The sequence below is a fragment of the Branchiostoma lanceolatum genome, chromosome 14 (assembly GCF_035083965.1).
Source record: "Branchiostoma lanceolatum isolate klBraLanc5 chromosome 14, klBraLanc5.hap2, whole genome shotgun sequence".
Classification (NCBI taxonomy): Eukaryota; Metazoa; Chordata; class Leptocardii; order Amphioxiformes; family Branchiostomatidae; genus Branchiostoma; species Branchiostoma lanceolatum.
In genome coordinates this window covers 4,074,852-4,100,274 of record NC_089735.1, presented here as the reverse complement: position 1 = coordinate 4,100,274, position 25,423 = coordinate 4,074,852, and the positions used below count along the sequence as shown (strand labels likewise).

General features: G+C 40.8%; 1 protein-coding gene across 2 annotated transcripts in view; it reads right to left on the bottom strand.

The window, feature by feature from the left end:
• Nucleotides 1-15,884: 15,884 nt before the first annotated feature.
• LOC136448348 (uncharacterized) overlaps nt 15,885-25,423 on the bottom strand; it is a 29,887-nt gene continuing 20,348 nt past the window's right edge. For both annotated transcript variants that reach the window (XM_066447758.1, XM_066447759.1), the window contains exons 11-24: nt 25,001-25,097; nt 24,216-24,398; nt 23,476-23,633; nt 22,286-22,636; nt 21,842-21,947; nt 21,208-21,276; nt 20,630-20,701; nt 20,009-20,080; nt 19,735-19,806; nt 18,302-19,332; nt 17,701-17,816; nt 17,204-17,328; nt 16,603-16,771; nt 15,885-16,431 (exon numbers count right to left, since the gene is read on the bottom strand). In XM_066447758.1, coding sequence (XP_066303855.1) covers nt 16,252-16,431; nt 16,603-16,771; nt 17,204-17,328; nt 17,701-17,816; nt 18,302-19,332; nt 19,735-19,806; nt 20,009-20,080; nt 20,630-20,701; nt 21,208-21,276; nt 21,842-21,947; nt 22,286-22,636; nt 23,476-23,633; nt 24,216-24,398; nt 25,001-25,097 — 2,801 coding nt within the window. In that variant the 3' untranslated portion in view covers nt 15,885-16,251. The remainder of the gene's footprint in view (nt 16,432-16,602; nt 16,772-17,203; nt 17,329-17,700; nt 17,817-18,301; nt 19,333-19,734; nt 19,807-20,008; nt 20,081-20,629; nt 20,702-21,207; nt 21,277-21,841; nt 21,948-22,285; nt 22,637-23,475; nt 23,634-24,215; nt 24,399-25,000; nt 25,098-25,423) is intronic.

Genomic DNA, 25,423 nt, shown 5'->3' with positions numbered 1-25,423 from the left:
AGGGAACTTACTAGCAGTAGGGTAGTGTGGGGTAACGGCAGGGTTTTCGGACTCATTGACCCACTGAATCGTCGTTATATAACCCAGTGGTCCCGGGTTCGAATCCCCTGACGCCACCAATGTTGTGCCCTTGGGAAAGGCACTTGACATGACTTTTCTCACTCCACCCAGGTGTTGTTCTCTGTACCTGGCACTGTTAATATAAGTTATAAACAACTGTGCGACGTTGTCTTAATCTGTCCAACAGTAGACAGAAAAAAAGAACTTACTTATGACAATTTATTACAACAGTTTTCATGATTAGGTTAGCCGCTTTTATACTTATCTTGTAGCCTGTTCTTTTATCTATGTTATTTGCAATTAGCCTTCGGGCAGGAATTTGTAATAAACGTATTATTATTATGTAAATTCAGCAATATTTTCCAATGTAAGATTATCAACATGACACCCTTCATATTTGGATCATGAACTCCAAATGTAAGGTGACCATTTTGGTTTCTACATATAGAAATATGATATACGGGATGCAATTCATGTGGCGTATTGATTTTGATAATAACAATCATAATAATCGGTGGCGCGTATCTAATTATGTTCCTGAAAATGATCTCTTGAGACTAATAGAAACATCAATCCCTGTACCTCATATTCACTTCACAACCTTTTATGGTGACTTGCGTATCGTTCTATTTGGCTGTAAATGTTATTCTTCAGTCGATAAAACTATCTACATTAGCCAGAGGTGAGTCAATATTGAAAAGCTAAAGGATAATGAAACGTCTTCGTAACTTGGGACCTATAGTTTGTATGGTTCGATTGGCTACCACTCTCTTTGGGTAACTTCTACGATGAATTCTTTCCATGTCAGCTTGTTGACGTTCTACAGAGTAGCTGGGATGGATTTATGGAAATTTTCTGTCCGATTCGCTGTACGTCAAAATGTAATACGAAGGGACAGTTCAGAAGACCTTTCACAAACGCAATTTCACTTCCTCGTCTGATATAGTCCCGTAAGGCCTACTTTTCATTGATTTCTTAACCCGCATAATGTTATTTTAGTGACAAGTTTCACGTTATAAATCTTCGTAATGAATAATATGGTAAAACAAGTCTCCGCACAATCGATTTTTGTGGATGTAATGAATCACATGATTGGTCTGGGGAACGACAAAGTCACTAAAATTTACTTATTGCGCTATCAAAGAAAATTCCCATCAGGCATGTGGGAATACACTTCGATAGAAAAACGTAATCATAATTGTCACATATATAATGGGGTCATAAATTGATCTGTCACTGCTATGACCACTCGCGACCCCAAAATTGATGAACTTTTTTGTTCACTGCAGTCCTTTGACCTTCTACCCTTTTCGCGCCACTTGGAATAAATATGTTGTGTACTGTTTACTTGAACGGACAACAACAAACTGTTGCAATTGTTGTATATTCACAGTGGTTCAAATTGAGTGATTCATAACGTTTCGGATTCAAAGGTATGACGTTTAGTAAACAAATTGCTGTATAGATGTGGAGTATCATACTATGATGCGTGCTATGCCATTGTTTGATAAGATCCTAAGTCACAAATGTGCACTAGAAGATGTGCCAATTACACAAAGGAGCATGGAATTTTCAATAGACAATAGCGAGGCCTCCATAGTGAACACTGTAAGCATTTTCTGCCGCCCATGCCTAATGCAGCTGCGTATCGCCAGTAAGCAAAGAGCTACCAGTTAAGAAACAGATAATGAAGTACTGATGATCACTCACTCAAAATGCTGATTCAATCGTCCCTTCATTTACTACCTAAAGAAACAATCAGTGTTAGAAAAGGTCTACACACTACAGGCCCGATTGCTTCTTGTCGGTTTTCTTTGAAGGATAATTGAATTCCAACGGAACAAAAAGGCCACGAGCCCTTTATAAGAAATTAACGAAGTGTTCAATCGGTGACGCCACTAGACTTAAAAATAGACAGGGAACAGATCTTGCGGTAGACAGAGAGAAATATCTGAGTGTGATCTTGAACTATATATTTTGTTTACTATCGATTTTTGGAAACTCACTGTAAATTACTTACGTATCTATGTATTTTGTTCAGAATTTTCGTAAACAAAATTAGTATAGAAACTGTATGTTCATCTTAAAGGAATAATTATTTGGGGATGCTGACACTGTAAAGCCATGTTTATTTGATAATATGGATGGCATCAGCTGTGATGCTGGACGGCCAAACATGCCAGGTACATTTGAATATAATTATGTTTATGTAGTAAAGTCGAAAACGGTCTAATTCCGTCTCAGCGCTGTCATTGTCCCAGAGCTACGAATGGTATGTTTATGTAGTATTTACAGTATAACAAAATGAAAATGATCTAGAATTATTCTAGCTCAAATGAATGCAATGAATAGTTGAGTTACTCTTCCACTGGTCGTCACTAGGAAGACAAACGATTAGACAGAATTTACAGGTTTTGAGTTACTGTGAAATTCTCATAGCTCTCTTCGACAAGTATAATGTACAATAAACAGTGAACTATAACGGGGGCCGCCCGAACCTCGCACGCGCCCGAACATCGCACGGATTTTTTACTGATCTTATTTTGCATAAGTACGCCGTGTTTGTGTCCAATGACTATGCTGATAAGGAAGGTAAATAACCCAAATTCATGCACATAATTGTCATTTACATTCAAAACATATGTGTACATATTCATTTCTTGTTTTGTCGAAAAGTAGTATTTTGACAATAATGATGGCAACGCTGAGTAGAGGGTCACTGCGTAGCTAGACGGCCCGGCACCTAAATATACGACCTGTGCCAAGCAGATACATAAGTCACACAGCTATCATACACATAAGAAAAATAATTTCATAAAACACTAAAAATTTGGGTCTTTAAGTGTTTGTTGAGAAGAAAACCGACCAAAGAAAAACAACGTAAACATTGCTGTCGTCTGACGACGTTGTTTTCCCGCCATTTTTTTGGACCGCGATGGTGGCGGGACGATTCAACGCACAGCTTTGTTACGCTCTAACATGTGATTGGTACCGTCTATGAAAAGGAAACTGAATACAGAGATGGCGAAGATGTTTCCCAATAAGTAGACGGAGTATTGTTCATGTAAGCGGTGTCGTTTTTTCGTAATGATTATTTAGTAAGTCGGGCCGCATTCAATACGTACGTCGGGCCGCGTAGTAGCCTATTTCCCGTGGGAACATGAGCTGGGATGCGCTAGATATAGCCCTTCTCACATGACGTTAGAAGTGCACACAGTCAAAATTTTCCGGTCAAAAGAAAGCTAGAATATAGCAGACTTCAAGCCTTATTTACATTTCCCAAACTTCATCACCAACTTCCGAAGAGAGCAAAATTACCAAAGCGTACTAAGTTAGGCACACTATCTGGCGTAGCACTAAATCAGAAGGTACATTCGTGAAAATGTCTCACAGCGTCTTCCGCATGTAACGCGGAGCATGAAGGGCCCATGAACAGTATGAATACATTTCTTGTCCAAGTATGGTCTTTAGATGAATGTGTTCAAAATTCATTCATCAAAACCTGACCACTCTCTGGCAACCAGCAATGGAGCGCCGTGAGTTCCAGCGCGTAAAAAAACGTCCGATGGTTGGGCACCCCCCGTTACGGGTTAACGCCCTATTCTAGGGACTGGAGTAGCGTGTATGTCGGGTGAGCGACAACAGACGAGAGTCGAACTTCCAGCCACAGAGGCAGGGTTGCTAACTCGCTGCGGCATAAGTATTCCTATGGAGGTCTGACACGATGGTCAAATATGGGCCCAAAATTTGCAGACTTTTTTCAGATCTCGAACTATGTTCGACCATGCATGTTTGAAGTGACGAAATTCGAACCGAACGTGCCTTCTAATAGTTCTATTTGGGGTCATTCCGGCTTGAACCAACCGACATGGTAGCTGTGATACCTATTGCCATTTTGACCTATTTACCTTGACATGCTTCTATTTGTCACAGACAGATTGTATTACCGTAACTTCTTCTAGGAAACAACATGGCATCTGATCAGTCATTAGCGCTAATAAAGAGTGATCCCTTCATGTGAAACGGTGGACCAGCTGCCGATCACTAATGTAGCTTTACGGACCTAGTGATATCCTTGCGCCCTGTGTTGGCAACAGCTATGGATTTCCAATAAAACGAAAATGGTAACCCACTGTGACGGTAATTTGATTAGATGGCGCTGCCTTCCAGCGTTGTCTGTTGGAGAAATCTGTATGACCCAATTGTAGCAACGATTTGTAATGGTGCATCCTTGTATGGCAACTGGACCGAGGTGGGTGTTCAGGAATGTTAACGTGAACAAGTTGCTAGGAAGCTCAAACCTACACCATTTCTTCCTTACACCAAAAGCTATCTACCACCATAATCAAGACCACAGCATAAAAGTTACAAAAACCAAACGTTCTGCTGCAATACCAAGGTCACGCACCGAGGGGCCCAAACTCGCCCTTGACCGTTGTCTTCCCATCCATTACCTACATATCACCACAATCCATCCAGGTCCTTTAGCTATGGTAAGTACAAAAATCCGGAACACACACACATACAAACACAGACACAAACACACACACACACGCACACGCACACACACACACGCACACACGCGCACACACACACATACACAAACTGAGCCAAAAACTATACCTAACCTCTATTTTCCATATAAAGTTGGCATAACATGCCTGTTAAGGATTCTCCTCATGCTGCATACGTGTCATCAAAGTTTAAACATGACGAGTGAATGGGTTTAATGAAAGGCAACTTAATCAAGATTAGTTGCCTAACTGAATCGGGAGAAGCCTGGTTCAATTATGTATCATCCGGGCTTTGAGTTTCGTAAAGCAACCTACATAATTATTTACGAATCACCAAATATCAATTATGTAAGTAACTGAAGTTGACTCAATTCACATCAGGGAAATTATTTTTTGTTCAGAATCCAGTCCAATATTATTCTGTTGGAGGACACATGCTTCAAATTAATGGAATGCATTAAGAACGTAGTGATTATGTATGTATGCAGTCCTCCCACATGATATTTCTAGACCACATCAGGCACATTAGACAAACAGGATATCGTACGCTTCCTCACCATACCACGGTCTTCACGTACAATACAGCATGGCACATAAGAATTTGAGGGTCCTAAAAAGCCAATTATCCTAATAAGTCTGTCAAATACATTAAATGTGTTGTAAACTTCGGTTATATATGAAAAATTATGTGATACAGATTATCTATACAATCACAGTCTGGAATACAAGCCAGGGCAATTTAGTCAATTTTATCAAATTGATATACGTATAAGTGAAAATGGGAAGAGGCAAGAAGTCTCTAGATTTGTTCGTGTCCATCCATCGCTAAGGCTTTTTTTCCTAAGGCGGGCTCTAATTCTCTATTTTCGGACCTCCAGCTGCGAGTGACCACAAAGGTGATCACAGAGCACCGTTTATTCATGCACTACCTACAGCCAAGGGCCCTCGCTGCGGTGTAGTCGTGATGATGTTTGCATATGCATTTCTACTCAAGACACCCGATAATCTCCAAAGACTTAGTAGCTGTCTGTCTAATTACACCACGATCTGATCCCCTCCTCAACACTCGACCCTTTCATTGGTCACTAATGAAATCGAAACCTAATGTGATATTGATTTGCCCAAGTGCATCCTCTATGATGATTCTGTCCTCTAATACACTTCAGTTTGAATCCATGTTCTTTGATGCATTTCTTTTGCATGTCTGCTTCGAATTCGAAGGGGTCGTTCAAGTGAGCTTTGTATGATACAGACTAAACACATCACCATCACCAAGATTGCCAGTCGTTGTGTTGAACAACGCACTGGTGTAATGAGTAACTGGCCAGGTCAGAGGAGTAGATGGACTGACTGGTCAAGTCAGAGAAGTAGACGTGCAGTTTAAAGGATTTTTTCATAGACGGTTGGCTCTATATCCTGCCTTACTGCAATAAAATGTATTTAGTAACACAACGACATCCTGGTTTTCCATCACTGAAGCATGAAGAATAATTGAGGATGTAGCCGATAGCTGACAACAAAGGATCGGGAAGATATGTGCGTCTGAAACAAAGAATCGATAGATTTGACAAATGAAAGTTGTATACGCTGAATGTACCAGAGGACTACACCACATTTCATTACTGCTCACCCGAAGGTATCCCAAATGGGTATCTTTCACAGAAGCCTTTCATCTTTGCCATGCGAAAGGTTCACTGTGTGTAATGGATTTTCTGACGAACTGAAAAAAGTCGATACAGGACATGAAAGACATCATCAAAGAAGAGAAACGTATACAAAGGAGAGCATTATTTTGACAGAAAGGCATTCTTGCATATCAGAATATGTAGATTGGGCAAATAAATTTAACTAAAGGACCCTTTCCAGTCGTTACAGCAAGTGGAAAAAAGAAAGAAATTCTATTCCATCCGGATATGGTTAACATGACGAGAAAGTAACAAAAATGGGAAAATATGTCTTGTGGTAGCCTTGATAGTGGTAGCCTCAAAGTGATGTTTTGGTTGTCCGGTTCTCCAGACCGACTGATGCTCCGAATATCAGTTCATTGACCTTTTACATCACGTTTTGTCCAAAGCAAGGCAAGTCAGTAATAACAAGAAAGAAACCACAAGCCTAAAGGATTAACCCACAGGAACTGTGCTTTCTGGCTACCACCATTAGTGTCGTAACAGTACTTGCATTGCAATGCGATATTGCATTGCATAGGATTTGAACATAAGGGCATTCGTCTATGGTCTAGAATATTTAGGATTGGATCAATTTTTTTACCATATAAGTGACTTTTCTTTAGTTGAGTGCATAGCTTTGTATCCCGTAAAGGAACCTCAGGTTAAAATGACATTATGCATGCGCCAGTGTACAAAGAACGTTTGTTCCCAAACTGTTTGAATAGAGAGAGCTTTGGTTGACACACATAGAATGTTGACGGTACTGAATTGACAATGTGACTTTTTCCACAACCGATGCCCCAGATGCACCTTCCATGAGTTTGATAAGCGTAGAATGTGACAAGCTCTTTGAGAACAAAAATCTACTTTTTAGACAGAAGATGGCATCAACAAAGGTATAAACATGTAGTCCACGCAACAACACCTTCCACGGCAATATAAGCTTAAGGAAGGACGTGGACCCCATCTAAATGTATGACAACACCCAAATGCGGACCCGAAAAGCACGGATCGGCTATTGTTTTGTAACGTAGCATGAGTAATCAATTTCAATTCAATTTCAATTTTATTTGTTTTACCAGGGGACATCTCAGATCTACTGATCTGCTTTTCAGATGACCCTGGGCACAAACATTAAAAATACAATCAGATACAAATATACAGATAAAGTTACATGTACAGACATATATCACAGTATTTCAACTTATCCCAGTCAGTTCTTAGCTACAGTCCCGCTACAGTCTGTTTCTAAACGCTGACGTAGTTGCAATCTGCCGTTGGTCCGCATTGAGTTTGTTCCACAGTAGTGGCCCTTGATACTGCAGGTTCCCCTTGAAGGTTTCCACGTTTGCCTTAGGGGTGTCTAGCATGTGAGGGTTGTAGCTATAGAGCTGCTTCGTGGCAGTGCGTGTCCGAGCTCTGAGCACCGGGGGCGATAGCCATTTAAACAGTTTAGTCATGCAGGCTGGTGCATTGTGGCGAACTGCCTTGTGTACAGCTACCAGCGTGTTCACTTTCACCCTGAAAGTTCTAGCGCTAGCAGTCCTTCTACTGCCTGTCATTCATTTTGTATGTCATCCAGTCTGTACGGATGCTGTATATACAATTGAAAGTTGACGGGCTGAAAAATCATCAGCTATTGTTTAGTATTCCGGTCCACCGTTACAAATGTTGCCCCGAATCCAAAATACATTGCGCTCTTGTAACCCTTCTCAAAAGTAGGGCAAGTCGGTAATGGTAAGAAAGAAACGACAGGATTAACCATATCCCGAATGATGCTTTCTGAATCCCCATTATTAATGTAACGGTCCTTGGCGGCATTCAATTGGATTCGTGGGGTTTAAACATGGGAACATCGGTTAACACCATAATCTTAAATTTGCAGAGACTGGATCACGATTATTGGGTCCATACTTCTGCAGCCTTGAGTTCACCGCCTTGAGTTCACTCTTGGTATAAAGTACACAGAGGGAATAAGGCCGCTATAAAAATGAGTAACGTAGGCTAACGCTGGATGAAAATGAACTCAAAGCCAATCAATTACAACAGGACCTCCGCGTTTCATTTCGCGAGCCTAGGAGAAAAGGTTACGGTTAACGGTCTACTTCCTGGCTAATAATTCGCCATTTGTGCACATCAAGCAGCTTATGGGACCGGGTTTTAAGGCCTATCAACTCGTTACCCGAACGTTATTGCCATTCTCAGTCATGTACAAAATGGCTTAAATGTCCATAAACGAATATTGTTCTCAGACCATATCATGTCCTCGAGATATTGGTCTTCAGGATATCGTGCTGTAATGGTGACAGAGAGATCACTGAAGCAACTGACAAATTGACTGAATAAAAACATCCACGGTTTCCGTATTCTCAACACAGGACAGGACACGAGTTTGTGGAAAGAAAGTTAGAACCTATGCCTTTCCTGTCTGTCTGTTGGGATATAGTCACATATCATATAATTACAAAGGGGCCTTTTGAAACCGTGAGGTGGTAACTCGACAAGAACCTATGCTCCACATATGCTTCCTAACTCGGTAAACTATATGCTAAGCTGTTAAAAGCGATATCTTTGACAGCATGTCATCCCTTGAAGCTGCCTTATTGGGTCAATCAATACTGTATCTATCCCGGCACATTATACAGGAACGCTGACCTCAAATCGGTACTACTCAAGTCTGCAAAGGACTTCGTCTTATATCCGCAGGGGAGGCTTTAATGGCAATGGGTGGCGTATGTCCAAAGCATCTTCATCGAATGGATTTTATCTTGAGGGGCTGCGTGCTGGAGAGGTTACGACATCGCCTTGGCAGATGTCTTGATGTGAAGCAATCCCCGAAGACGTCAGACACTTTGATGAAATATAAGTGTCTATTTAGTCCTTATCTTCAGCCTAAAGCTGGCTTATGAGCAGCCCGAGTGCTCATCATATAAGGGACGTATATCGTCGACTTCTAAGATAACTGGAGTTCGCCATGTAGATTTATGCGTTTCGTGTTCCAGCAAGAAGCTTATCAGTGGAATTGTCACAGACAAGCGGTGCTACAAAAATACATGACACATTGTCTACGTGACCAAACTTTTTCATGTGTGCATGCAGAGATTCTTGAGCAATATCAAAGTTGTAGATAACAAATACAATCTGAATTGTTTTGCAATGTAGAATATGCAGATGATAAAACCTATAAATTACATTGGTTATTTCCTCAAAGGCTGAAGACTGAAGACCACATTTACGTAGAACGCCCATTAAACTAGCATATACAATTGCTAGTACGCAGCGCAACATTAGAACAAGTAGAAAGTCTACAATCCGTTCTATGATGAACACTTGAGTTGAAATACTAACTGGTCACGTTACACCAAACTTTCCGGTTGCCCTTAGTTGGAATTTATTTATAGATAGTTAAAATCAGATAAAACTAAAAAGATAGTGTTTCGGTAATCCTTTTAGTGGTCACATCATGCAGGCGCCATCGATCACAACATCAATGCTAACGGCATGCCCAGCGACAGTGAAATATATAAAGCAGTTGCTTGGAATTGCAGTTAACACATTAAACGTGCTGGTAAATTGCACATACTCGTCCACTCTAGCTATGCACCTTGCTGGTGTGAGTAAGTATAGACGGCGTTGACTAGCTATGATGATACGTTTATTGCGTTTATCTCGTAATGTTTTATGTTATCCTTACAATCTCGTTGTAATATAAGACTTTATGCTATATGATATGTGTTCTTTATTGTAAATGGGCCATTCCTTTGCATTGGTGCTTAAAGGTACGACGACTGTTGAAATTAGATTTTACATCGTCAGGTCGGTGTTTGGGTTTGATCCGGGCACTTTGCCTTTAAGATGGATACTCCTACCAGTACAAACATTAGGTCGATGAGGATGGCTCTCGTCGAATCTCAGGAGACCTGAGGTATAGGCATGGTCGATGGATGTAAATGAAGAATAGTTAAGGTGTAGTACATAGTGTTTCCAGCAAGTCTTTCCTCCATTAGCCCGAGACATGTAGGGTATGTGTTACATGTTCCGCTGAAACACGACCACTATTACTCCCAAACGTATCCAGTAAACCGTCTGAGATCCAGTATGCTAACATTCACGGCGACTACAAACGTACTGATTGTAAACGAATATATCGTTGGAAGTAATCAATTTGAATACATGTACATATAGTTGCACAGCAGTAAGATTACACGTTATAGGACCAAAATGGATAGGATATTGACACAGATGATAGATATCACAAAATGGCATGAAAATGCCATTTTGTGTGTCCAATACGAAACGGTATAGTTAGAAGTCAAAGTATGTACCAAACGTTTTGACAAAATCCGCAAACAGTTTAGTTCTGGAACAGAACTAAACAAACGTAAACTGTTACAGGAAACAGATTTATAGTAGCTTTTAGCTTTTAACATTTGCTCTCTCGATGTATGGTATTCAAGAGCAGGGTCAAGAAATGTCCCCATACATGAGTGATTTCTCAACCCATAATGAGAAACGTTTCTAATTTGCCAAGGTGTACCATCTTTAGCTTACCCCTGAGAAAGTTTCTAAATCATATCTGAGAGGAAATGTCGCAAGGTTATCGAGGCATAGCCGTTCGACGGACCTCATAGCTATATATCCTTCGCCCAGTGTATTAACGTCCCCGAGCAGTGAGAGTTTAATTTTGTAGAGACGCTGTAATGTTTCTGTGGTATGGTCTGGGGAACACTTTACCCACTTATCGCACTAGATCCATCACGGATCTACTGGTTATACGGATATATTGGTTATGCCCTTTACAACAATGGCAAGTCACGTTGGAAGTTTATTATTTTGCTGAGTCGTTAACGTTACCCTCTGGCACAATGATGATGAAATATATGGCAATCGGCTTTAAGCTTTTAAGGTTGAATTTGAAACTTATAGTCCATCTTCGATTGAATTCGGGCTACAGTCCTTGGGTATAGCCAGCACAACAGTAATGAAGAATGGATAGTAATTTTGGAAAGCTGTGGCAATCGCAATGACCAAGTAAATAAATAATCTGTAGATATGAAATAAATCATAATGGCCAGATAAGACAGTTAAAGTTAAAGTACTCCCCGCACCGAAGGTGCATAAGGCGGCGCCCATCTCCATTTCTGTAGCCCTGGGTCACACAACTTTGTGCAAGTCACTACAGCAGGGGGCTAGTCTACTGGTAGTGAAGTGTGTTTAACTTCCATACCCTTTCCCAAATGCTGAGTGCTAAGCAGAGAAAGCAGTATGTACCATTTTTTTAGTCTTTGGTATGACCCGGCCGGGGTTCGAACTCACGACCTACCGCATGCAAGGCGAACACTCTACCCACTAGGCCATTGCACCGGTCTCTCAGATAAGACAGGAATGCAGTAAATAGAAGAGAATTACAACAACGTCTTGTTCATCTTGTAGTGTCTATTTGCACGTAGGTCAGCAAGTTTTGCTGCTGTGTCTGTAGCATGCAGGGTATATTTTACCCGTACCAAGTTGCCATCCCTTCCCCTTTTACATTCTCGAGGCACTTCCTCGAAGACGGGACCCCTATTTTACGTCCATTACGAAAGCCGGGTGCAGTTAGCCCCAACTTAGATGCCCTTCCCAGGATTTGAATCGGCGTCTCCAAGTTGCCATCTAATTGGAACCAGGAGCTCAGCTGTGAGGCTGCTATAAGTTGTGCTCCAGGGACACGGTGTAAAATGTGAGGATGTGTAGTCAAACCCTTGCATTGCCATAATTCCGTAATTGATACTAGTAGTAAGTTAGATATAGACTCCGTGTGAAAGGTAACAACATTAATAATTTAGATTCTATTGTCTACCTGCACGTTAGTAGATATGCCATTCACTGAAACAATTTGTACTCGTGATGTCGGTATTACCGAACAACATGACAGCTTATTTGTAAATCTTGTCTTTCTGCTGTTCAAGTCTAATCCACCATCACTGAAACCGTAGCCTTCAGTTTGAGACCACTTAAGTTGGTTAAAAGCAGGGCCTTTGTGTCTAATGACATTTTAGAGGACCTCAGCAGAAGGAGATTTCTATTCCAGGGCTGTTGCAAACGAGATATGGTCGCCAACTAGGGTGCAAGCCGTTTAAATCATACGCAATAAAGGCATCCAATTTCCGTTGCATGTTGCTGGGTTTGTCGATAAAGCCAGACTGCATTTGGGGAAATGTTTCTTCCCAGGGCCACAGGAATAGGCAGTGCTCTCTTAGCCGTAGGATTATGCGTACCGATGCATGCGAAATAACAATTAAGGAACGTAGCCACTAGATGATAACAGCATAGACAAAAACGTGAGTCCCATTTCCTGTCATGTTCAACCACTTCCAAGTTGAAACTGATCTCAAGTGATGTTTTGTAGTGAGCACACAAATACAAAACAAAGAGGAGTATTTCGATGGTACTTCCAATGAATATTTTCAGTCTATACGCGAACTTCTGTATTAAAAAAAGTTTATATCAATTTCTTTTGTGGATATATTTGGCCTTCATAATTTGATAATATATCTACAAAGCTAACATGTTGTGCACATGTTTTGAAAGGAATATTCAACACGGTAATGCCTAGAATAGGCCTGGCATTGAACTAGAATTGCGTATATTTTAACATTCCCAGTTGCCTGGTGTCTGGTCATTGGCCGTAGTGATCATCGATGGTAACATTACCTGCAAATCGAAACGTCTTCAGTAAGAAACACAATATCATACAGCTCATGAGCCGTAGGTATAACAAAGTGGTGGTAATTTATTAGACGGCATGGCACCAACTCTGGCACAGCCACGTCAAATCTGGGCACGTCGGTCATATGGATGTTCATGGGCGGACAGTCTCCTTGGGTATTTCACCTGACACAGAATTATAGTGGCGTGTGAAATGATAGTGATGAACGCATATACAATGGAAATGTTGTTATATTGTTTGAAAATGAATGCATCTTGAGAAGTGCCATATGATTACAGCTTGTCATACGTAATGTATGTATCATTTGGATGTAAAATTTACTTGTAAATAAAGGTTGGTAAAAATATTTAACGCATTTACATGTCTGGAGCTTTTTAAGTGTACAACCGATGCTATCCCATATTCTATCTAGCAGATAACGAAAAACATCACAAAATCTAATAATAAGTCAATTGATTATCTTAATACCAGCATGTGCCAAAATCAATACATAAAATCCCAGTTTGATTATCCTTGGTAGAAGAGCCATCTGTCGTTGAAAAGTGTTCATTTGTTAACGATTAAAAATAAGTGCGTTAGGCAGATATCTCAACTGGAAGTATCCTAAACATCACTGAAAGAACAGATACTTTGTGTGTGTTTTACTTTTACAGGTCTTGTGTACCAAGAGTTGTCAACAAGTCTTTCTCCTCTTATCGATATCAGCATTCCCGGCAGAGCTATCTCAAGGGACCCATCAAAAGTGTAGATTAATAAGAGTCAAGAATACATAAAAAATACAATATTGGCAGGAATCCCCCTTGGGAGTAGTTTAAGACGTAAACAATGCAAGACGGGGACAAACAATTCTGATAGTATGAAACACTAGTCACAATTGCGTACTTACGTCCAAAAGCATCATCTATTCATATATGCTTATCTAACTAGAGCATCTCTCTTCTGATAAGGAAATGCGATTGTACTTGCAACAATCGATGGTAAAGTCGTTATGCTGCCGTGATTATTGATTGCACGCAGCTGAAAACGGCTTTCCAACACTCGTATGACTTATCTGTGGGGATAACTAGTACAGGTTTTCCCCCTGTCATGTTGGATTTGTCCAATTTGTATACTCAGTTCAGTGTCATTAGCGGTGACTGGCCCAATTTGCTGATGAGCGAGGCACAATGTCACCGACCACATTTACTGTTTTGTGGGTTTTGTGCTGTCATAATTCCATTGTAGCGTCCCACTGAAGCGTTGAATAATCATTAGTCCAACTTTTTGTAAGGATTTTGGGACCCCATGCCTTTAGCTATTTCGAAGATATTGGCTTAGCCATTATGCTGACATAACGATGCAAAAGTATATTGGTAACGGATCATTACCTTTGATGTCGGCGTTGACTTCGTCTTTATTCAGTGATCGTATGGCCCATTTTGTCCCCGGGTTGTTACATACGTATTTGGAGGTCCACTTAACGAATACATATCTGAACACGATGCATCAGTTGTCCCAAACCGACCAAAATCTGACCGGTTTATAACAGACTGTGCTAATGTTCTGGTTGACTGGGTGTTCGAACCAGCACAACACGTGGCAGCATAGGTCGTCACCGTTTTCACATTTCCTCTAGGTACGCATAGTTTTCATCAAAATCATATATTTCAAGACTTAAAAATGAAATCAATTTCTGTACTGTGTTCTTCAGGGTCAACTTCGCGCCGCTCACCATGACTAACAACGTTTCTGTTTGTTTCAACCGATTGAAATTAAACTGCAAAATTTGTACCCACATTGCTTATTCTAAAGACGTTTCATATCAACGTCTCCACAAACTGGTAATTTTCTGCTCCGTCAGTTTTTTTTACCTGTTTTCTTGATTGTAACTCTAACGTATAGCCCTACATGCCATCGGCTTTACAGCCACGGTTGGACCAATGCCATTTCAGATTGATTAATACAAATTGAGCCGGTCCTCACTTTGAGGTACTGTTTGATCTTGTGTGTCCGTGGTTCCTTTAAAGCCTGTCTATTTTGATCCATGTAACTGATGGCGCATACAACAGTTTCATGATGAATATGGCTTTTACTTTTGCAATAGCTGATGCACCTTACACGCAGGTATACTCAACTCTACCAGTTACAAAGACATACTCATATAATTCAGTGTTAACGATGTCAGGAAGCTGATTTATCTGTTCTATTTTCTTGTTGGATGTGAGAAGCCAATTGCACAGCACCAAGGCCAGAAATAATTCTTTAGATAGCCCATTTTAATGTCTTCAAAATAAACCAATTACAATGACATGGCGTTAGGAGTTGATTGCTACAAGTAAAGTCTATACCAAGCGTTAGATTTATGTCTACTTTGTGAATTAGCCATACATAAATCGGGAGGTGTTCAGGGTTATGTACGTTTGGAAAAAATAGATGGGTTTGAAAATGTTTACATATTCATTGCTGCAAATGGCACCGAGGGGATCATTTTATCTCTCCCGTTGGTTCAAACTACTCTGACATCGAGTGAGACTTTAACCATGTTTTTGTTGACAAGACGTGTAGGTTGTTCGATGACACCATCACCGTTACGGAAAGCCACAGTGGATTGACCGGTGGCTTTAGATTTGGTGCAAATAGAACTTTTCCTGTTGCTCTTTTCGTGGTGAAGCTTCGGGCTCTTATGCAGATTACAAGCTGATCCGGTAATCGACGATGGGTCGCTCGTTGTAGACAGAGTCAAATCGCCGCCGAAGGCATGTCGGATGAGTTACTGCTTTGGCAGCGGCTTCTATTGTATGAGCGTCTAGTGAATACGGATGTAATCTATTTGAATTTAGCACAGCTTACTTTATTTGAGCCTAGGCTTCTGAAGTAGAATATAAGGCTTTTCAGTCGAAAGAAACTATTTCTAGAAAGCAAGACCAAGCCAACAAAAGGAAAAACCATAGTTCCTGGTTTTCGTCACATGAATGTGTTTATTCAATAAAGGAATACAAGAATATACATATAGCTATAGTAAACCATGAAGCATCAAAACCTCGACGCATGTGAGGATCATCATGGTTTTTATATCAATAATATCAGCATTGTCCTTTTCGGCGACTGTCTGACAACAGTTGCTTTCTTAGGATGCAACATACATGGCTGTGTTCAGTGTTTTCTCTGGGAAACTGAACATATGTCCACACATACCCTGTCCATAACATGTATAAACAAACATCTTGTGTGCCCAAAGGCAATGGAATGGACACTTGAAAGGTGCTTCATGCAGCTAAAGGTGGATTAATGAATAAATAAATAAATGAATGAATTAAATGAATTAAAACTTCATCAGCACAACTTTTATTGGCAGGGTAACATTTGATGATTTTCGCTCGATGACGCCTTTCAGCTTTTTCCATTCTTGGAAATCCGCATCAAAGTCTTTATTAGAGTTGTTATTACTTCCGACGACCTTGGCATTGGAAAAATCAGCGATGAGAACCTTCAAATGTGGTTCCTGAAACAGATGTAAAGATACGATGAATGTACTATTGATTTGATTTGATTTATCTATGTCCTATTACCATAGGCTTCTGTCAAATTCTAATGATTTAAAGCAAAGCACAACCAAATAAAACGATTGCCAACTGTGACAAGCCTTGATGTTGAAACAGAGTACTAGACAAACCTTTTCAACCAGTAGAGCATCTAGTGACATTTTTCCAAGAACGATGTCGTTTTGGTGTAGGAACTTCAGGGCTTTCGTCATGTCCAAGTTGGTGGTGAGCAGATCTTCAGATGTTAAGTCGCTTAGCACCTCCCTCAGTTTGTAATGGTGATGAAGTGTGTACAGCGCCCTAGGGAAGCAACGTACAAAACGCGTACATTAACTACATTGCACCAATATCATATACTTGAATAATTTCATCAGGTGGGTAAATGACTGAATAGCAGAGTTATTAGTCACACCCACGTGTTGTACAAGGGCCGACGTTTCGATGACCAAGAAATGATCACATTACTGCATTATCTCACCATCGTTGCTTGACAATATGTATGCGTCAATGATCTACGTTTGGGACTGCATTGTTAGCAGTAACACCTAGCTTCAGTGCACAGTGAACCAGTCAAAATTGATGAAGATGACACATGGTCATCGAAATGTCGGCTCGTGTTAAACATGTGGTTATAAATAAAGAACTTTGCTATCCAATATATGTATCATATAGTTTTATGTTTTGCATTTCATAACATCGACTGTTAAACGCGTAGCAAAAGTTAAAATGTACCATTTCATTGCGTCTTTGTCAGCAATGGCACACTGTCGGACAACATTCTGGTGACCCCCAGCTTGCCCTATTCTTCTCAATATCATCATTTCGTTTGTGATAGCTGCCTCCTGTTGTACTTCATGCTATAAAGAAAGAAATGTTATGATACATGTTGCGTCAGTTGCGTTGCTATCCACTAGCACACCATTATCATTAAAACAAAAGCGAATTGATGCGCAATGGATGGAATCCTTACAGCTGCAATCGTTCGTTTGAGTTAACAACGTACATCGCAGCCCCTGTAGTCCTAACAAACAGACATTGAACAAAACTACACAGAAACAGGACATCAACATAATATACAGAAGATTCATGTACAGAAGATCACAACTGATGAAAATTCGACATTAGGTCCATATATAATCGTCCTTAGACTACATTCTTAAGCTTTCGTAGACAGCTTTTAAACTGTATATATATGGTGTTTACTTGAAATGTACAAAATTATGGCCTACCTCTTTTCTGAACTGTAGAAGTACTTTAACCACATGGCTGGGTATAACGTCACCAGAAAGGCATCGCAGATATGACTGAATGAGATTATCCTCGGAATTCTCGTCCTTTTCAATTGCTGCAATTAAAATGATACATATTAAACAAGATTACAAACATATCTTTAAATCACTAATCTAAATGTCGGTCAGAAAATTTGTTGTCACTTTGAGATTATGTTAGATTGCTCAGAAACCAAAAGTGTATATTGTGTAAATAGATTTAAAGTCATTTCATTTCAAATTGTTCATTCAATTATGATATAAGAAACCAATTTTTTACCAGCGTGCCCAAAATGAACACTTACTCTCCCACTACTCCTGACCATGAGAAAGCAATTCTACCTTTAAGATAAAATAATCCACATATTATAGAAGAAGTGGGTAAATTCGTCTTCCACTGCCTCAAAAGAAGAAGTCAAACCCAACACAGCTAGAACCGTGTATATCTAAAAATGTAGTCCCTATAGCTAATATGGTTTTCTTCATTATTGTTGTTTGTACTTGCAAATAGCCCTTGGGCATGTATCTGCAACAAACATTCATTAAGAACTGTCCCAAGTACCGTTTATATCTTCAGCTTTGTGCAGATTCCTGCCAAGTTGTTCCACAGTTTCCACCTCCACGTCGTCTTTGCAGGCAATCTCTCTCTTCATTGGCCAACTTTGTGTTGCTGCAGCAGCCTGGATCATCGGGTTAAGTCCACACGTCACAGGCACAACAAACAGAGCAATCCATGGCGTCAGCGTGACAAAGATATCGTCCTTTACAGTAGAGAACATACCAACAACAGCAACAATTATCCAGCAGATGAAGTCTGTTACGATGATGGTCTTGGTGGTTCTTTGTTTGTCATAGTGTTTAACTTTATTCTTGCCATCGGTCGTGCTGTTCAGGCCTTCTACGTAACAGCTTAAACTCCAGCAGGCTACAGATGCCAGTGTCATGATGGTTGGAAGAGTGACGAACAATACGAACCAATATTTCCATCTTCCTTGCTTCTGGATGATGTCGATAAATGGGGAACACGCGGCAGTCGTCTGCACATCAAGCAATCCAAGATAAGGGATATTCAACGTTACAACGGTGCACATAAAAGCGGAGATCCAGCACGTAGCTATCATGATGGCATTGTATTTGTTTTTGAATCTCCGGATGGTAGACGGAAGGCGAGATATGAGGTGGATCTGTACAACTATTGCTACTACTAGGAAGAGTGACGCCATTTTGGAAAACGTTACTAATCCCGTTGCAATGGCACAAGCAGTATGGGAACGCCATCGTTGTTCGTTAAGAATATAACGATCTTGAAAATACGTGTTTGCAGAGGCTATGATAATCATGTATAATCCTGTCAAGGCATCTGCTATGGCAAGATTGCAAAGAAAGTATTTTGACGGTCCACTTGTTTTGCTTCTCACTTGGTATATCAAAACGACTGGATTCCCAACAATCGACACTACTCCAAGGAACCACGTTGTTACTGTAAGGCTGTTGCTGCCGATAAGATGTTCGCACGAGGAGACGTAATCCTGCTGAGCAGAGCAGACGTTCGTCTGAGGTGCCATGCAACACAACTTGTATTGATTCGTATTCCTGGGAACACAGAGAGAGAAACAATGAGGCATGTGTAACCCAGGTGTCTCTTAGCACGCCAGCCTGGATTTTCCAATTATGAAAACGGACATAAAACTTGGTGAACCAGAAAATTGCTGATCCTCGACGCCTCGATGTGATACATCTTGAGTGATGTAGATTTGAACGTAGTATTTCAGATTTTACTGGCAGGAAAAAGTGAATTTACACTATTGGACCCTTTCTTGGAGGTGCTTCTGAATTGATCTAGCACTTATGTGGCCAAACGTCGACATACACCCATGAGGATCTATTAAGCACCAACATACATTAAAAGGTTGCGCCTTTTGAAACTGGGTTTAAAATGATATTTTTTCCTTCCATACACTGTTTGCTGAATATTGTAGATTAAAGAATACTCACAACTTGTAAAGGTTAGGAAGACCTTGAAATGCATCCATGGAAATATCTTGAACGTTGTTACCTGTAAGATCACTGAAAGAAAATGAGGTCATATCAAATGTAAAAGGTAATCATAGAATGATTATTGCACAGCAGAGCGGGCCAAGGTAATTCAAACACATTGTGGTTTCCGTCAGTGAAGGACGTTCACTGTACTTAGTGGTATTTTTAGGAAATACGCATAAAGCATAATGGTGGATGTTTATGGCAAAGTACTTGTATGCATAAAACTCACAGAACGTGCAGGTTGGCCAATCCTTTAAATGTCTCTGACGTCAATCTGTGTATGAGGTTGCCACTGATGTTCCTGTTACCAGACGAAATCACAGCATATCAATTATGTGAATATTTGATAGGTATGGCAACTTCGAAGGTAGAGGACCGGAACAGTACTATATATACATTGATAGTTAGTATCACGATTGTACATTTTGACAGCAGCAGCGCTAGCAATCACAATGAAATTCTCGGGCATTGTAACTTGCAAGTGAATAGAAAAGTGCCAAGTGTGAGACGATCGCGTGCCTTGATGACATCATTTCGATGTTCTGTTGGACCATGACTGTCATCGAAAGTGGTATATGTGTCAATAGCATTGCGTCTATACGCCCTGCAATCTAGATTGCTACAAGGAACCCATAAAGGCATTCATATGGTGTGGTGGCACATTTAGATGATAGGAACAATTTGTCTCCTTATCGGGTTGTGCCATGAGCTGGTGTTCGTGACACCAGAACATTCTGCTGATGCAAAATAGGGCCAGCGTTCACTTAACACTAATGTATGGGGACACATACTCAAGATCGATCGTTTCTTCAAGTAGACGTAAATTTGGTCACTGGAGTGACGTACTTACAGGGATTTTAGACGAAACATGCTGGAAAATGTACCAACGGGAATTTCCCTCAAGGAATTTTCACTGACATCCCTGTAAAACAACGAAACAACGTTAAAGTACTGAGTATCCAATCAATATATTGGTCATTGTGTAAGCCGCCAACTTAAGTTCGTTTCATGACACATGAAAAGCGCACTCTTCAGTGATTTAGACGTAACCCGAAACTGTGAGTGCTCCGAGGGAAGAACTAAAATCAATACACATTCTAGTCTACCGTAGATACGTGTTGTATTATCTGCAGAGCTTTCGACCTATGCGAGGCAATACATCACCATGGAGAACGCGGAGATACTGGGATATAACTGTGATGTCTGTCACATTTCCAGATTTATCTCAGCCCTCATCTTCTTTTGGAGGGAAACAACAGAATTCCCTAACGTGTTAATGCTCTATCGATCGACGATTGAAATCTTTGGATGAGGCAAATGCTCTCATTGTGAGTTGGATATAGGCCTATTTCATTAGCAGATGGGCCATACAGAAGGGGAAATCCCCCCGGTGTTATGAGATGTGATCGTTTTGATGATAGTACTCACAGGGTGGCTAACAGGCGCCAGGTTCTCAGGGAGTCTTTTGTTAGGTTGAGCCTGTTGCCAGCAAGGTACCTTTGGGGTTTGAATAAAATGGATTGCACGAGTATAGAATGTTATCAAGATTTGTTGTTAACTTTACGGACATGGCTCAATTTCTGTCAAATACAGGAACAGAGATAACATCTCAGGTTAGAATAATAACTCTGAAGACATTGTATCAAGGTATATACCAACAACTTACATGAAAACAAGCTTTACAAGAGATGGTTGTTAGTATGCAAACATAACATCAAACAACCAATTGAAGTTACATGTTGAAGATGGAGGGCAATGCAATATACATATAACCATTGGCCATAGGAGTTGGATAAATGCGACAGGTTTTAGTTAGAATCCTCTATAAATATGCAACCTAAGCCGTATAGATATCCATTAATATCTGATAAAGGTTAGATTTGATTGAAATGTCATACCAAAATCCACATCGTTTACGTGACTTTCACGTTGCAACTGAAACTGCAGACGGCAAATATTTTTTTTCGTAACGTTGTGCGACGGGAACAGCCACGTGAAAACACCCGGAGCCGACAAGTCTACTATTGTATACACTACATCGAGTATGTTGGTTGTCACTTACAGTTCTCGAGTTGTTCTTGGTATCTTCGCTGGGATATTGGCGAGGCCTTTGTTAATGCATCTCACAACTCCGTCGGAGCACTTGCAGGAGGAGGGGCATGTGGATGCTGCAAAATACATGCGCATGGTAATTACACAGTACTTCAGTTGTTGGCAGAAATCCTCACCAACTTTCTGCAGTGCTGTTTTTCACAACGAACATATTTAGACTTGATTCTTATAAAGTTATTGACTGCATACATTTTGATGGGGTAGTTTGATATCTGTGTGACTGCTTACTGAACAACGTTGAGTTACTTTGATAGCAATGTACTCCATTTTCTTCAGTGACAAAAAGTATAGTGTTTGGCCCATGCCCGGTATTGAAAAGGTACATTGTCAATCCAAACACTGAAACACAAGGGATAGCGGGATAAATCCAACGCTACATCTTCCGTGAACCTACCATCAACACGCATAGAGCATAGCACCAGATTGGGTCTTTGAAATGCACAGTCAGTTCTTGGAACGATCCAGGTATCACCCTTGGTATCATAACGCCGCTCTACTACACCACATGTATCAGAACCATCATATCTGATATTCATATAGACACGCTGTCGGGGATAGACTGGCCACATATTTTGAAGGTAACCCTGAACGCGGAGGAAATCGATCGAAGAGTTGACGGTTGCAACGGATGAGTCTGCCTCAGTGCACAACCGATGGGCCAGTCTGGCTGGGTTTGACGTGCGGGAAGACAGCTCGTAGGGCCGCAGACAGGCAAACCCAACCATGGTCCAATCTCTGTTGCAACCTGACAAGGGATAAGAGCCTGTCAGTTTAAGAAATTGTCAGCTCCATTGGTTAATCTGATGAGTGTACACAATGCAAATTTTTTTATTAATGCACTTTCTGCCAGATGCATTGCACCTCCATCGTGTTATTTTGTCATTGGTCTAGCCTGTCATTGTCAAATCCGCTGGCGTGCCTCATGATGTAACCTTTCCCTCCATTTTCATTCCAAGTAGCAAAGCCGTCTCACCATTACAAGCTTCCAAACACAACAAACTATTGACATGTCTCATAGAAGTAATGTCTTGTCAACAAACGGCGTCTAAGCGACATTGATTAACACCACATGTGTACAACGGCTTTGAAATGCAGGTTCCTAATATGTATGTGGGTGCAAATGAAGAAAGGCTATTGGGACATTCACCACACATCTACCAAGGAAAAAAATCAACTCGCAGGGAATTCTACTAGGAATCGGGATCTCTCCTGGAATAATCTCCAATTCTACCAGGAGAAGTTCAGATTACACAAACATTACATGGGCAAAGTTTAGCCCCCTCTCACTTGATCAGCGGCACGCTTGCGGCGTCAACGAATTTCATCCGACAAAAAACGAATCTTCTTAATTAAGCTTTGTGTATTTTGTTGTCTTTTTGGTCATACTTGTACGTTTTCAATTTATGATATTCCCATAATAAAGTCAAGGGTAACACAAAGCCAGTTTAGGACGCAGCGACGCCGCCAGCGTGCCGCGGGCCCAGTGAGAGGGGGGCTTTAGTGGATATGCATATGGCTAGCAGAGTATCAGGTTAAAGTGACTTTTTGCAATACTTTGAAAGTCATGATGGTCACACTAAGTACCTCTGGCCTTGGCTTTGCAGATGTAGGTTCTGGTAGCCTCAGGATAGTTACAAGGAACGGTGAACCACTTTGTCTCTGTGTTGCTTGTTAGCATCAGAGCACAACTCTCTGAGTTCTGGCCCGCTGGCAACGGTGTTCTTCCCCTCCAATAAGTAAAACTAAAGCATTGAAATAATTGCAATGTCATTCACCCAAGGGTGTGTCATTAGGCCCGCTGAATAGCTTTCGATATTTGAAACTTTTTTAATGACGAAGAAAACAGAATGACCTGAAGATAAATCCATCAAGGTCACATATAAGTTTACATAACAATGTGACCGTTGCTAAAAGGCCGGGCTATGATGCACGACAGTTACAACATGTACATATTGGGGAGTAATTTCGTTATAGGTGCTATGCGCCAATGTTCTCACAAGCTAGTATCATCGCGACCGTTGGCATTTATATGGTGCCGTTACGTATACACTTACAATTTTCTTTGACTTTGATCGCAGGAAGTCTCCACGGCTACATTAGAGGTTTGATAGCCAAAAACAGGCTACAACCTTGTGTGGCCAAAATTCCATACCAATTAGATAATCATTGGTCCCTCTTGGCCCATGACCACCCTTTACTGCGGACTTATTCTCATACAATTACGATGTCATTCACGGAATGAGCGCCCTTTAATCTCAAGAATCGTAAACGCTTTACAGGTATGGGAGTGTTAAAACTATGACACTTGACAACGCGGCACTTACAGCACTTTACTGCCATCCACCCATGCATATTTCGCGTCATGGCCGGTCGTCATGAGACCTATAAAAGCCGTGATGGTGCTATCCCCGTCTCCGGCCGCCGTCTCTCGCTTCAGAAGTTCCTTTACGTGTTCCATCTCTTCTGGGCTGGAAATACTGGCCAGGTCCGAACCAGCCTCCGTGCATCTAAAGTAAACGGGTATATCTATTTTCAATAAGATGGTCTCCTTCAGACATCAATATATGATTCGTGGCAGATGGCAACTGACAGAGAAGGATAACATACTTAAGCTTGCGATGAATTATAAAAGCCTTTCGAACATATGTCATGTCACAAGATGCGGTCCCTTATGACTTGATCGGTTATTAGGTCGCTACGTTGCCTACGCAAAATCGAAGAAACAGCTAGCTGCCAAAATGTTTCAAAATTTCCAAGCACAGCGATAAGTTTGAAATACTGTCAACTTTGCATATTTAGCATGATGGGCTTTGAACCGCCAACAACTTAGAATATGTGAAATTGTATAATAAGAAAGAAACTGTTCTTCAAATCAAAGAATTGACCAAATCACTCGGTATTCTTCATCTATCTGATCCAAACGATGTGGACACTTTTACGCAGGTGTGACGTCCAGCGTTTGGATCAAATAGCTAAAGAAGACTGAGTGATTCGGTCGGAAATTCCGGTGAGTTGATTTTTTAGTTGCAGAACAGTTTATTTTTCAGTATGAACTTAGATGAACATTCATGCTTATATATGAAATTGTAGACAATGTGATGTTGGTCACCTTTGTTGAGCTGTTTCCCAAGATAACGTTTCCTTGTTAATGACGACACGGTAACAGTTGCTCCTGTAGTACTGAAAACCACTCTCACACAGCTCTTCTGAAAAAAAGGGAGTCAATAAAAACATTTTTTCAACCATGTCTGATAGTCCCAGGTTACGATTAGCTTATGGCGTCTATTTGTTACCGGGTCCCGGGTTAATTTTAACTCCGAGTTTTAAAAAATCAGCCTCAAAATAGCCCGGTAGCCACAGGGTGCCCCACGGGTCCACTTAGGGGTCACGCTCGAAAGTACAAAAACAACCCGTATACTACCCGGCAGGGCCCCCTTCTCCAATTGTGACCGTAGTATTATTGGCTGAGCTTCAATAACGCCAAATTCATTTTGCATTTACGAGGTACATCATATGGTTTCATAGGCCATCT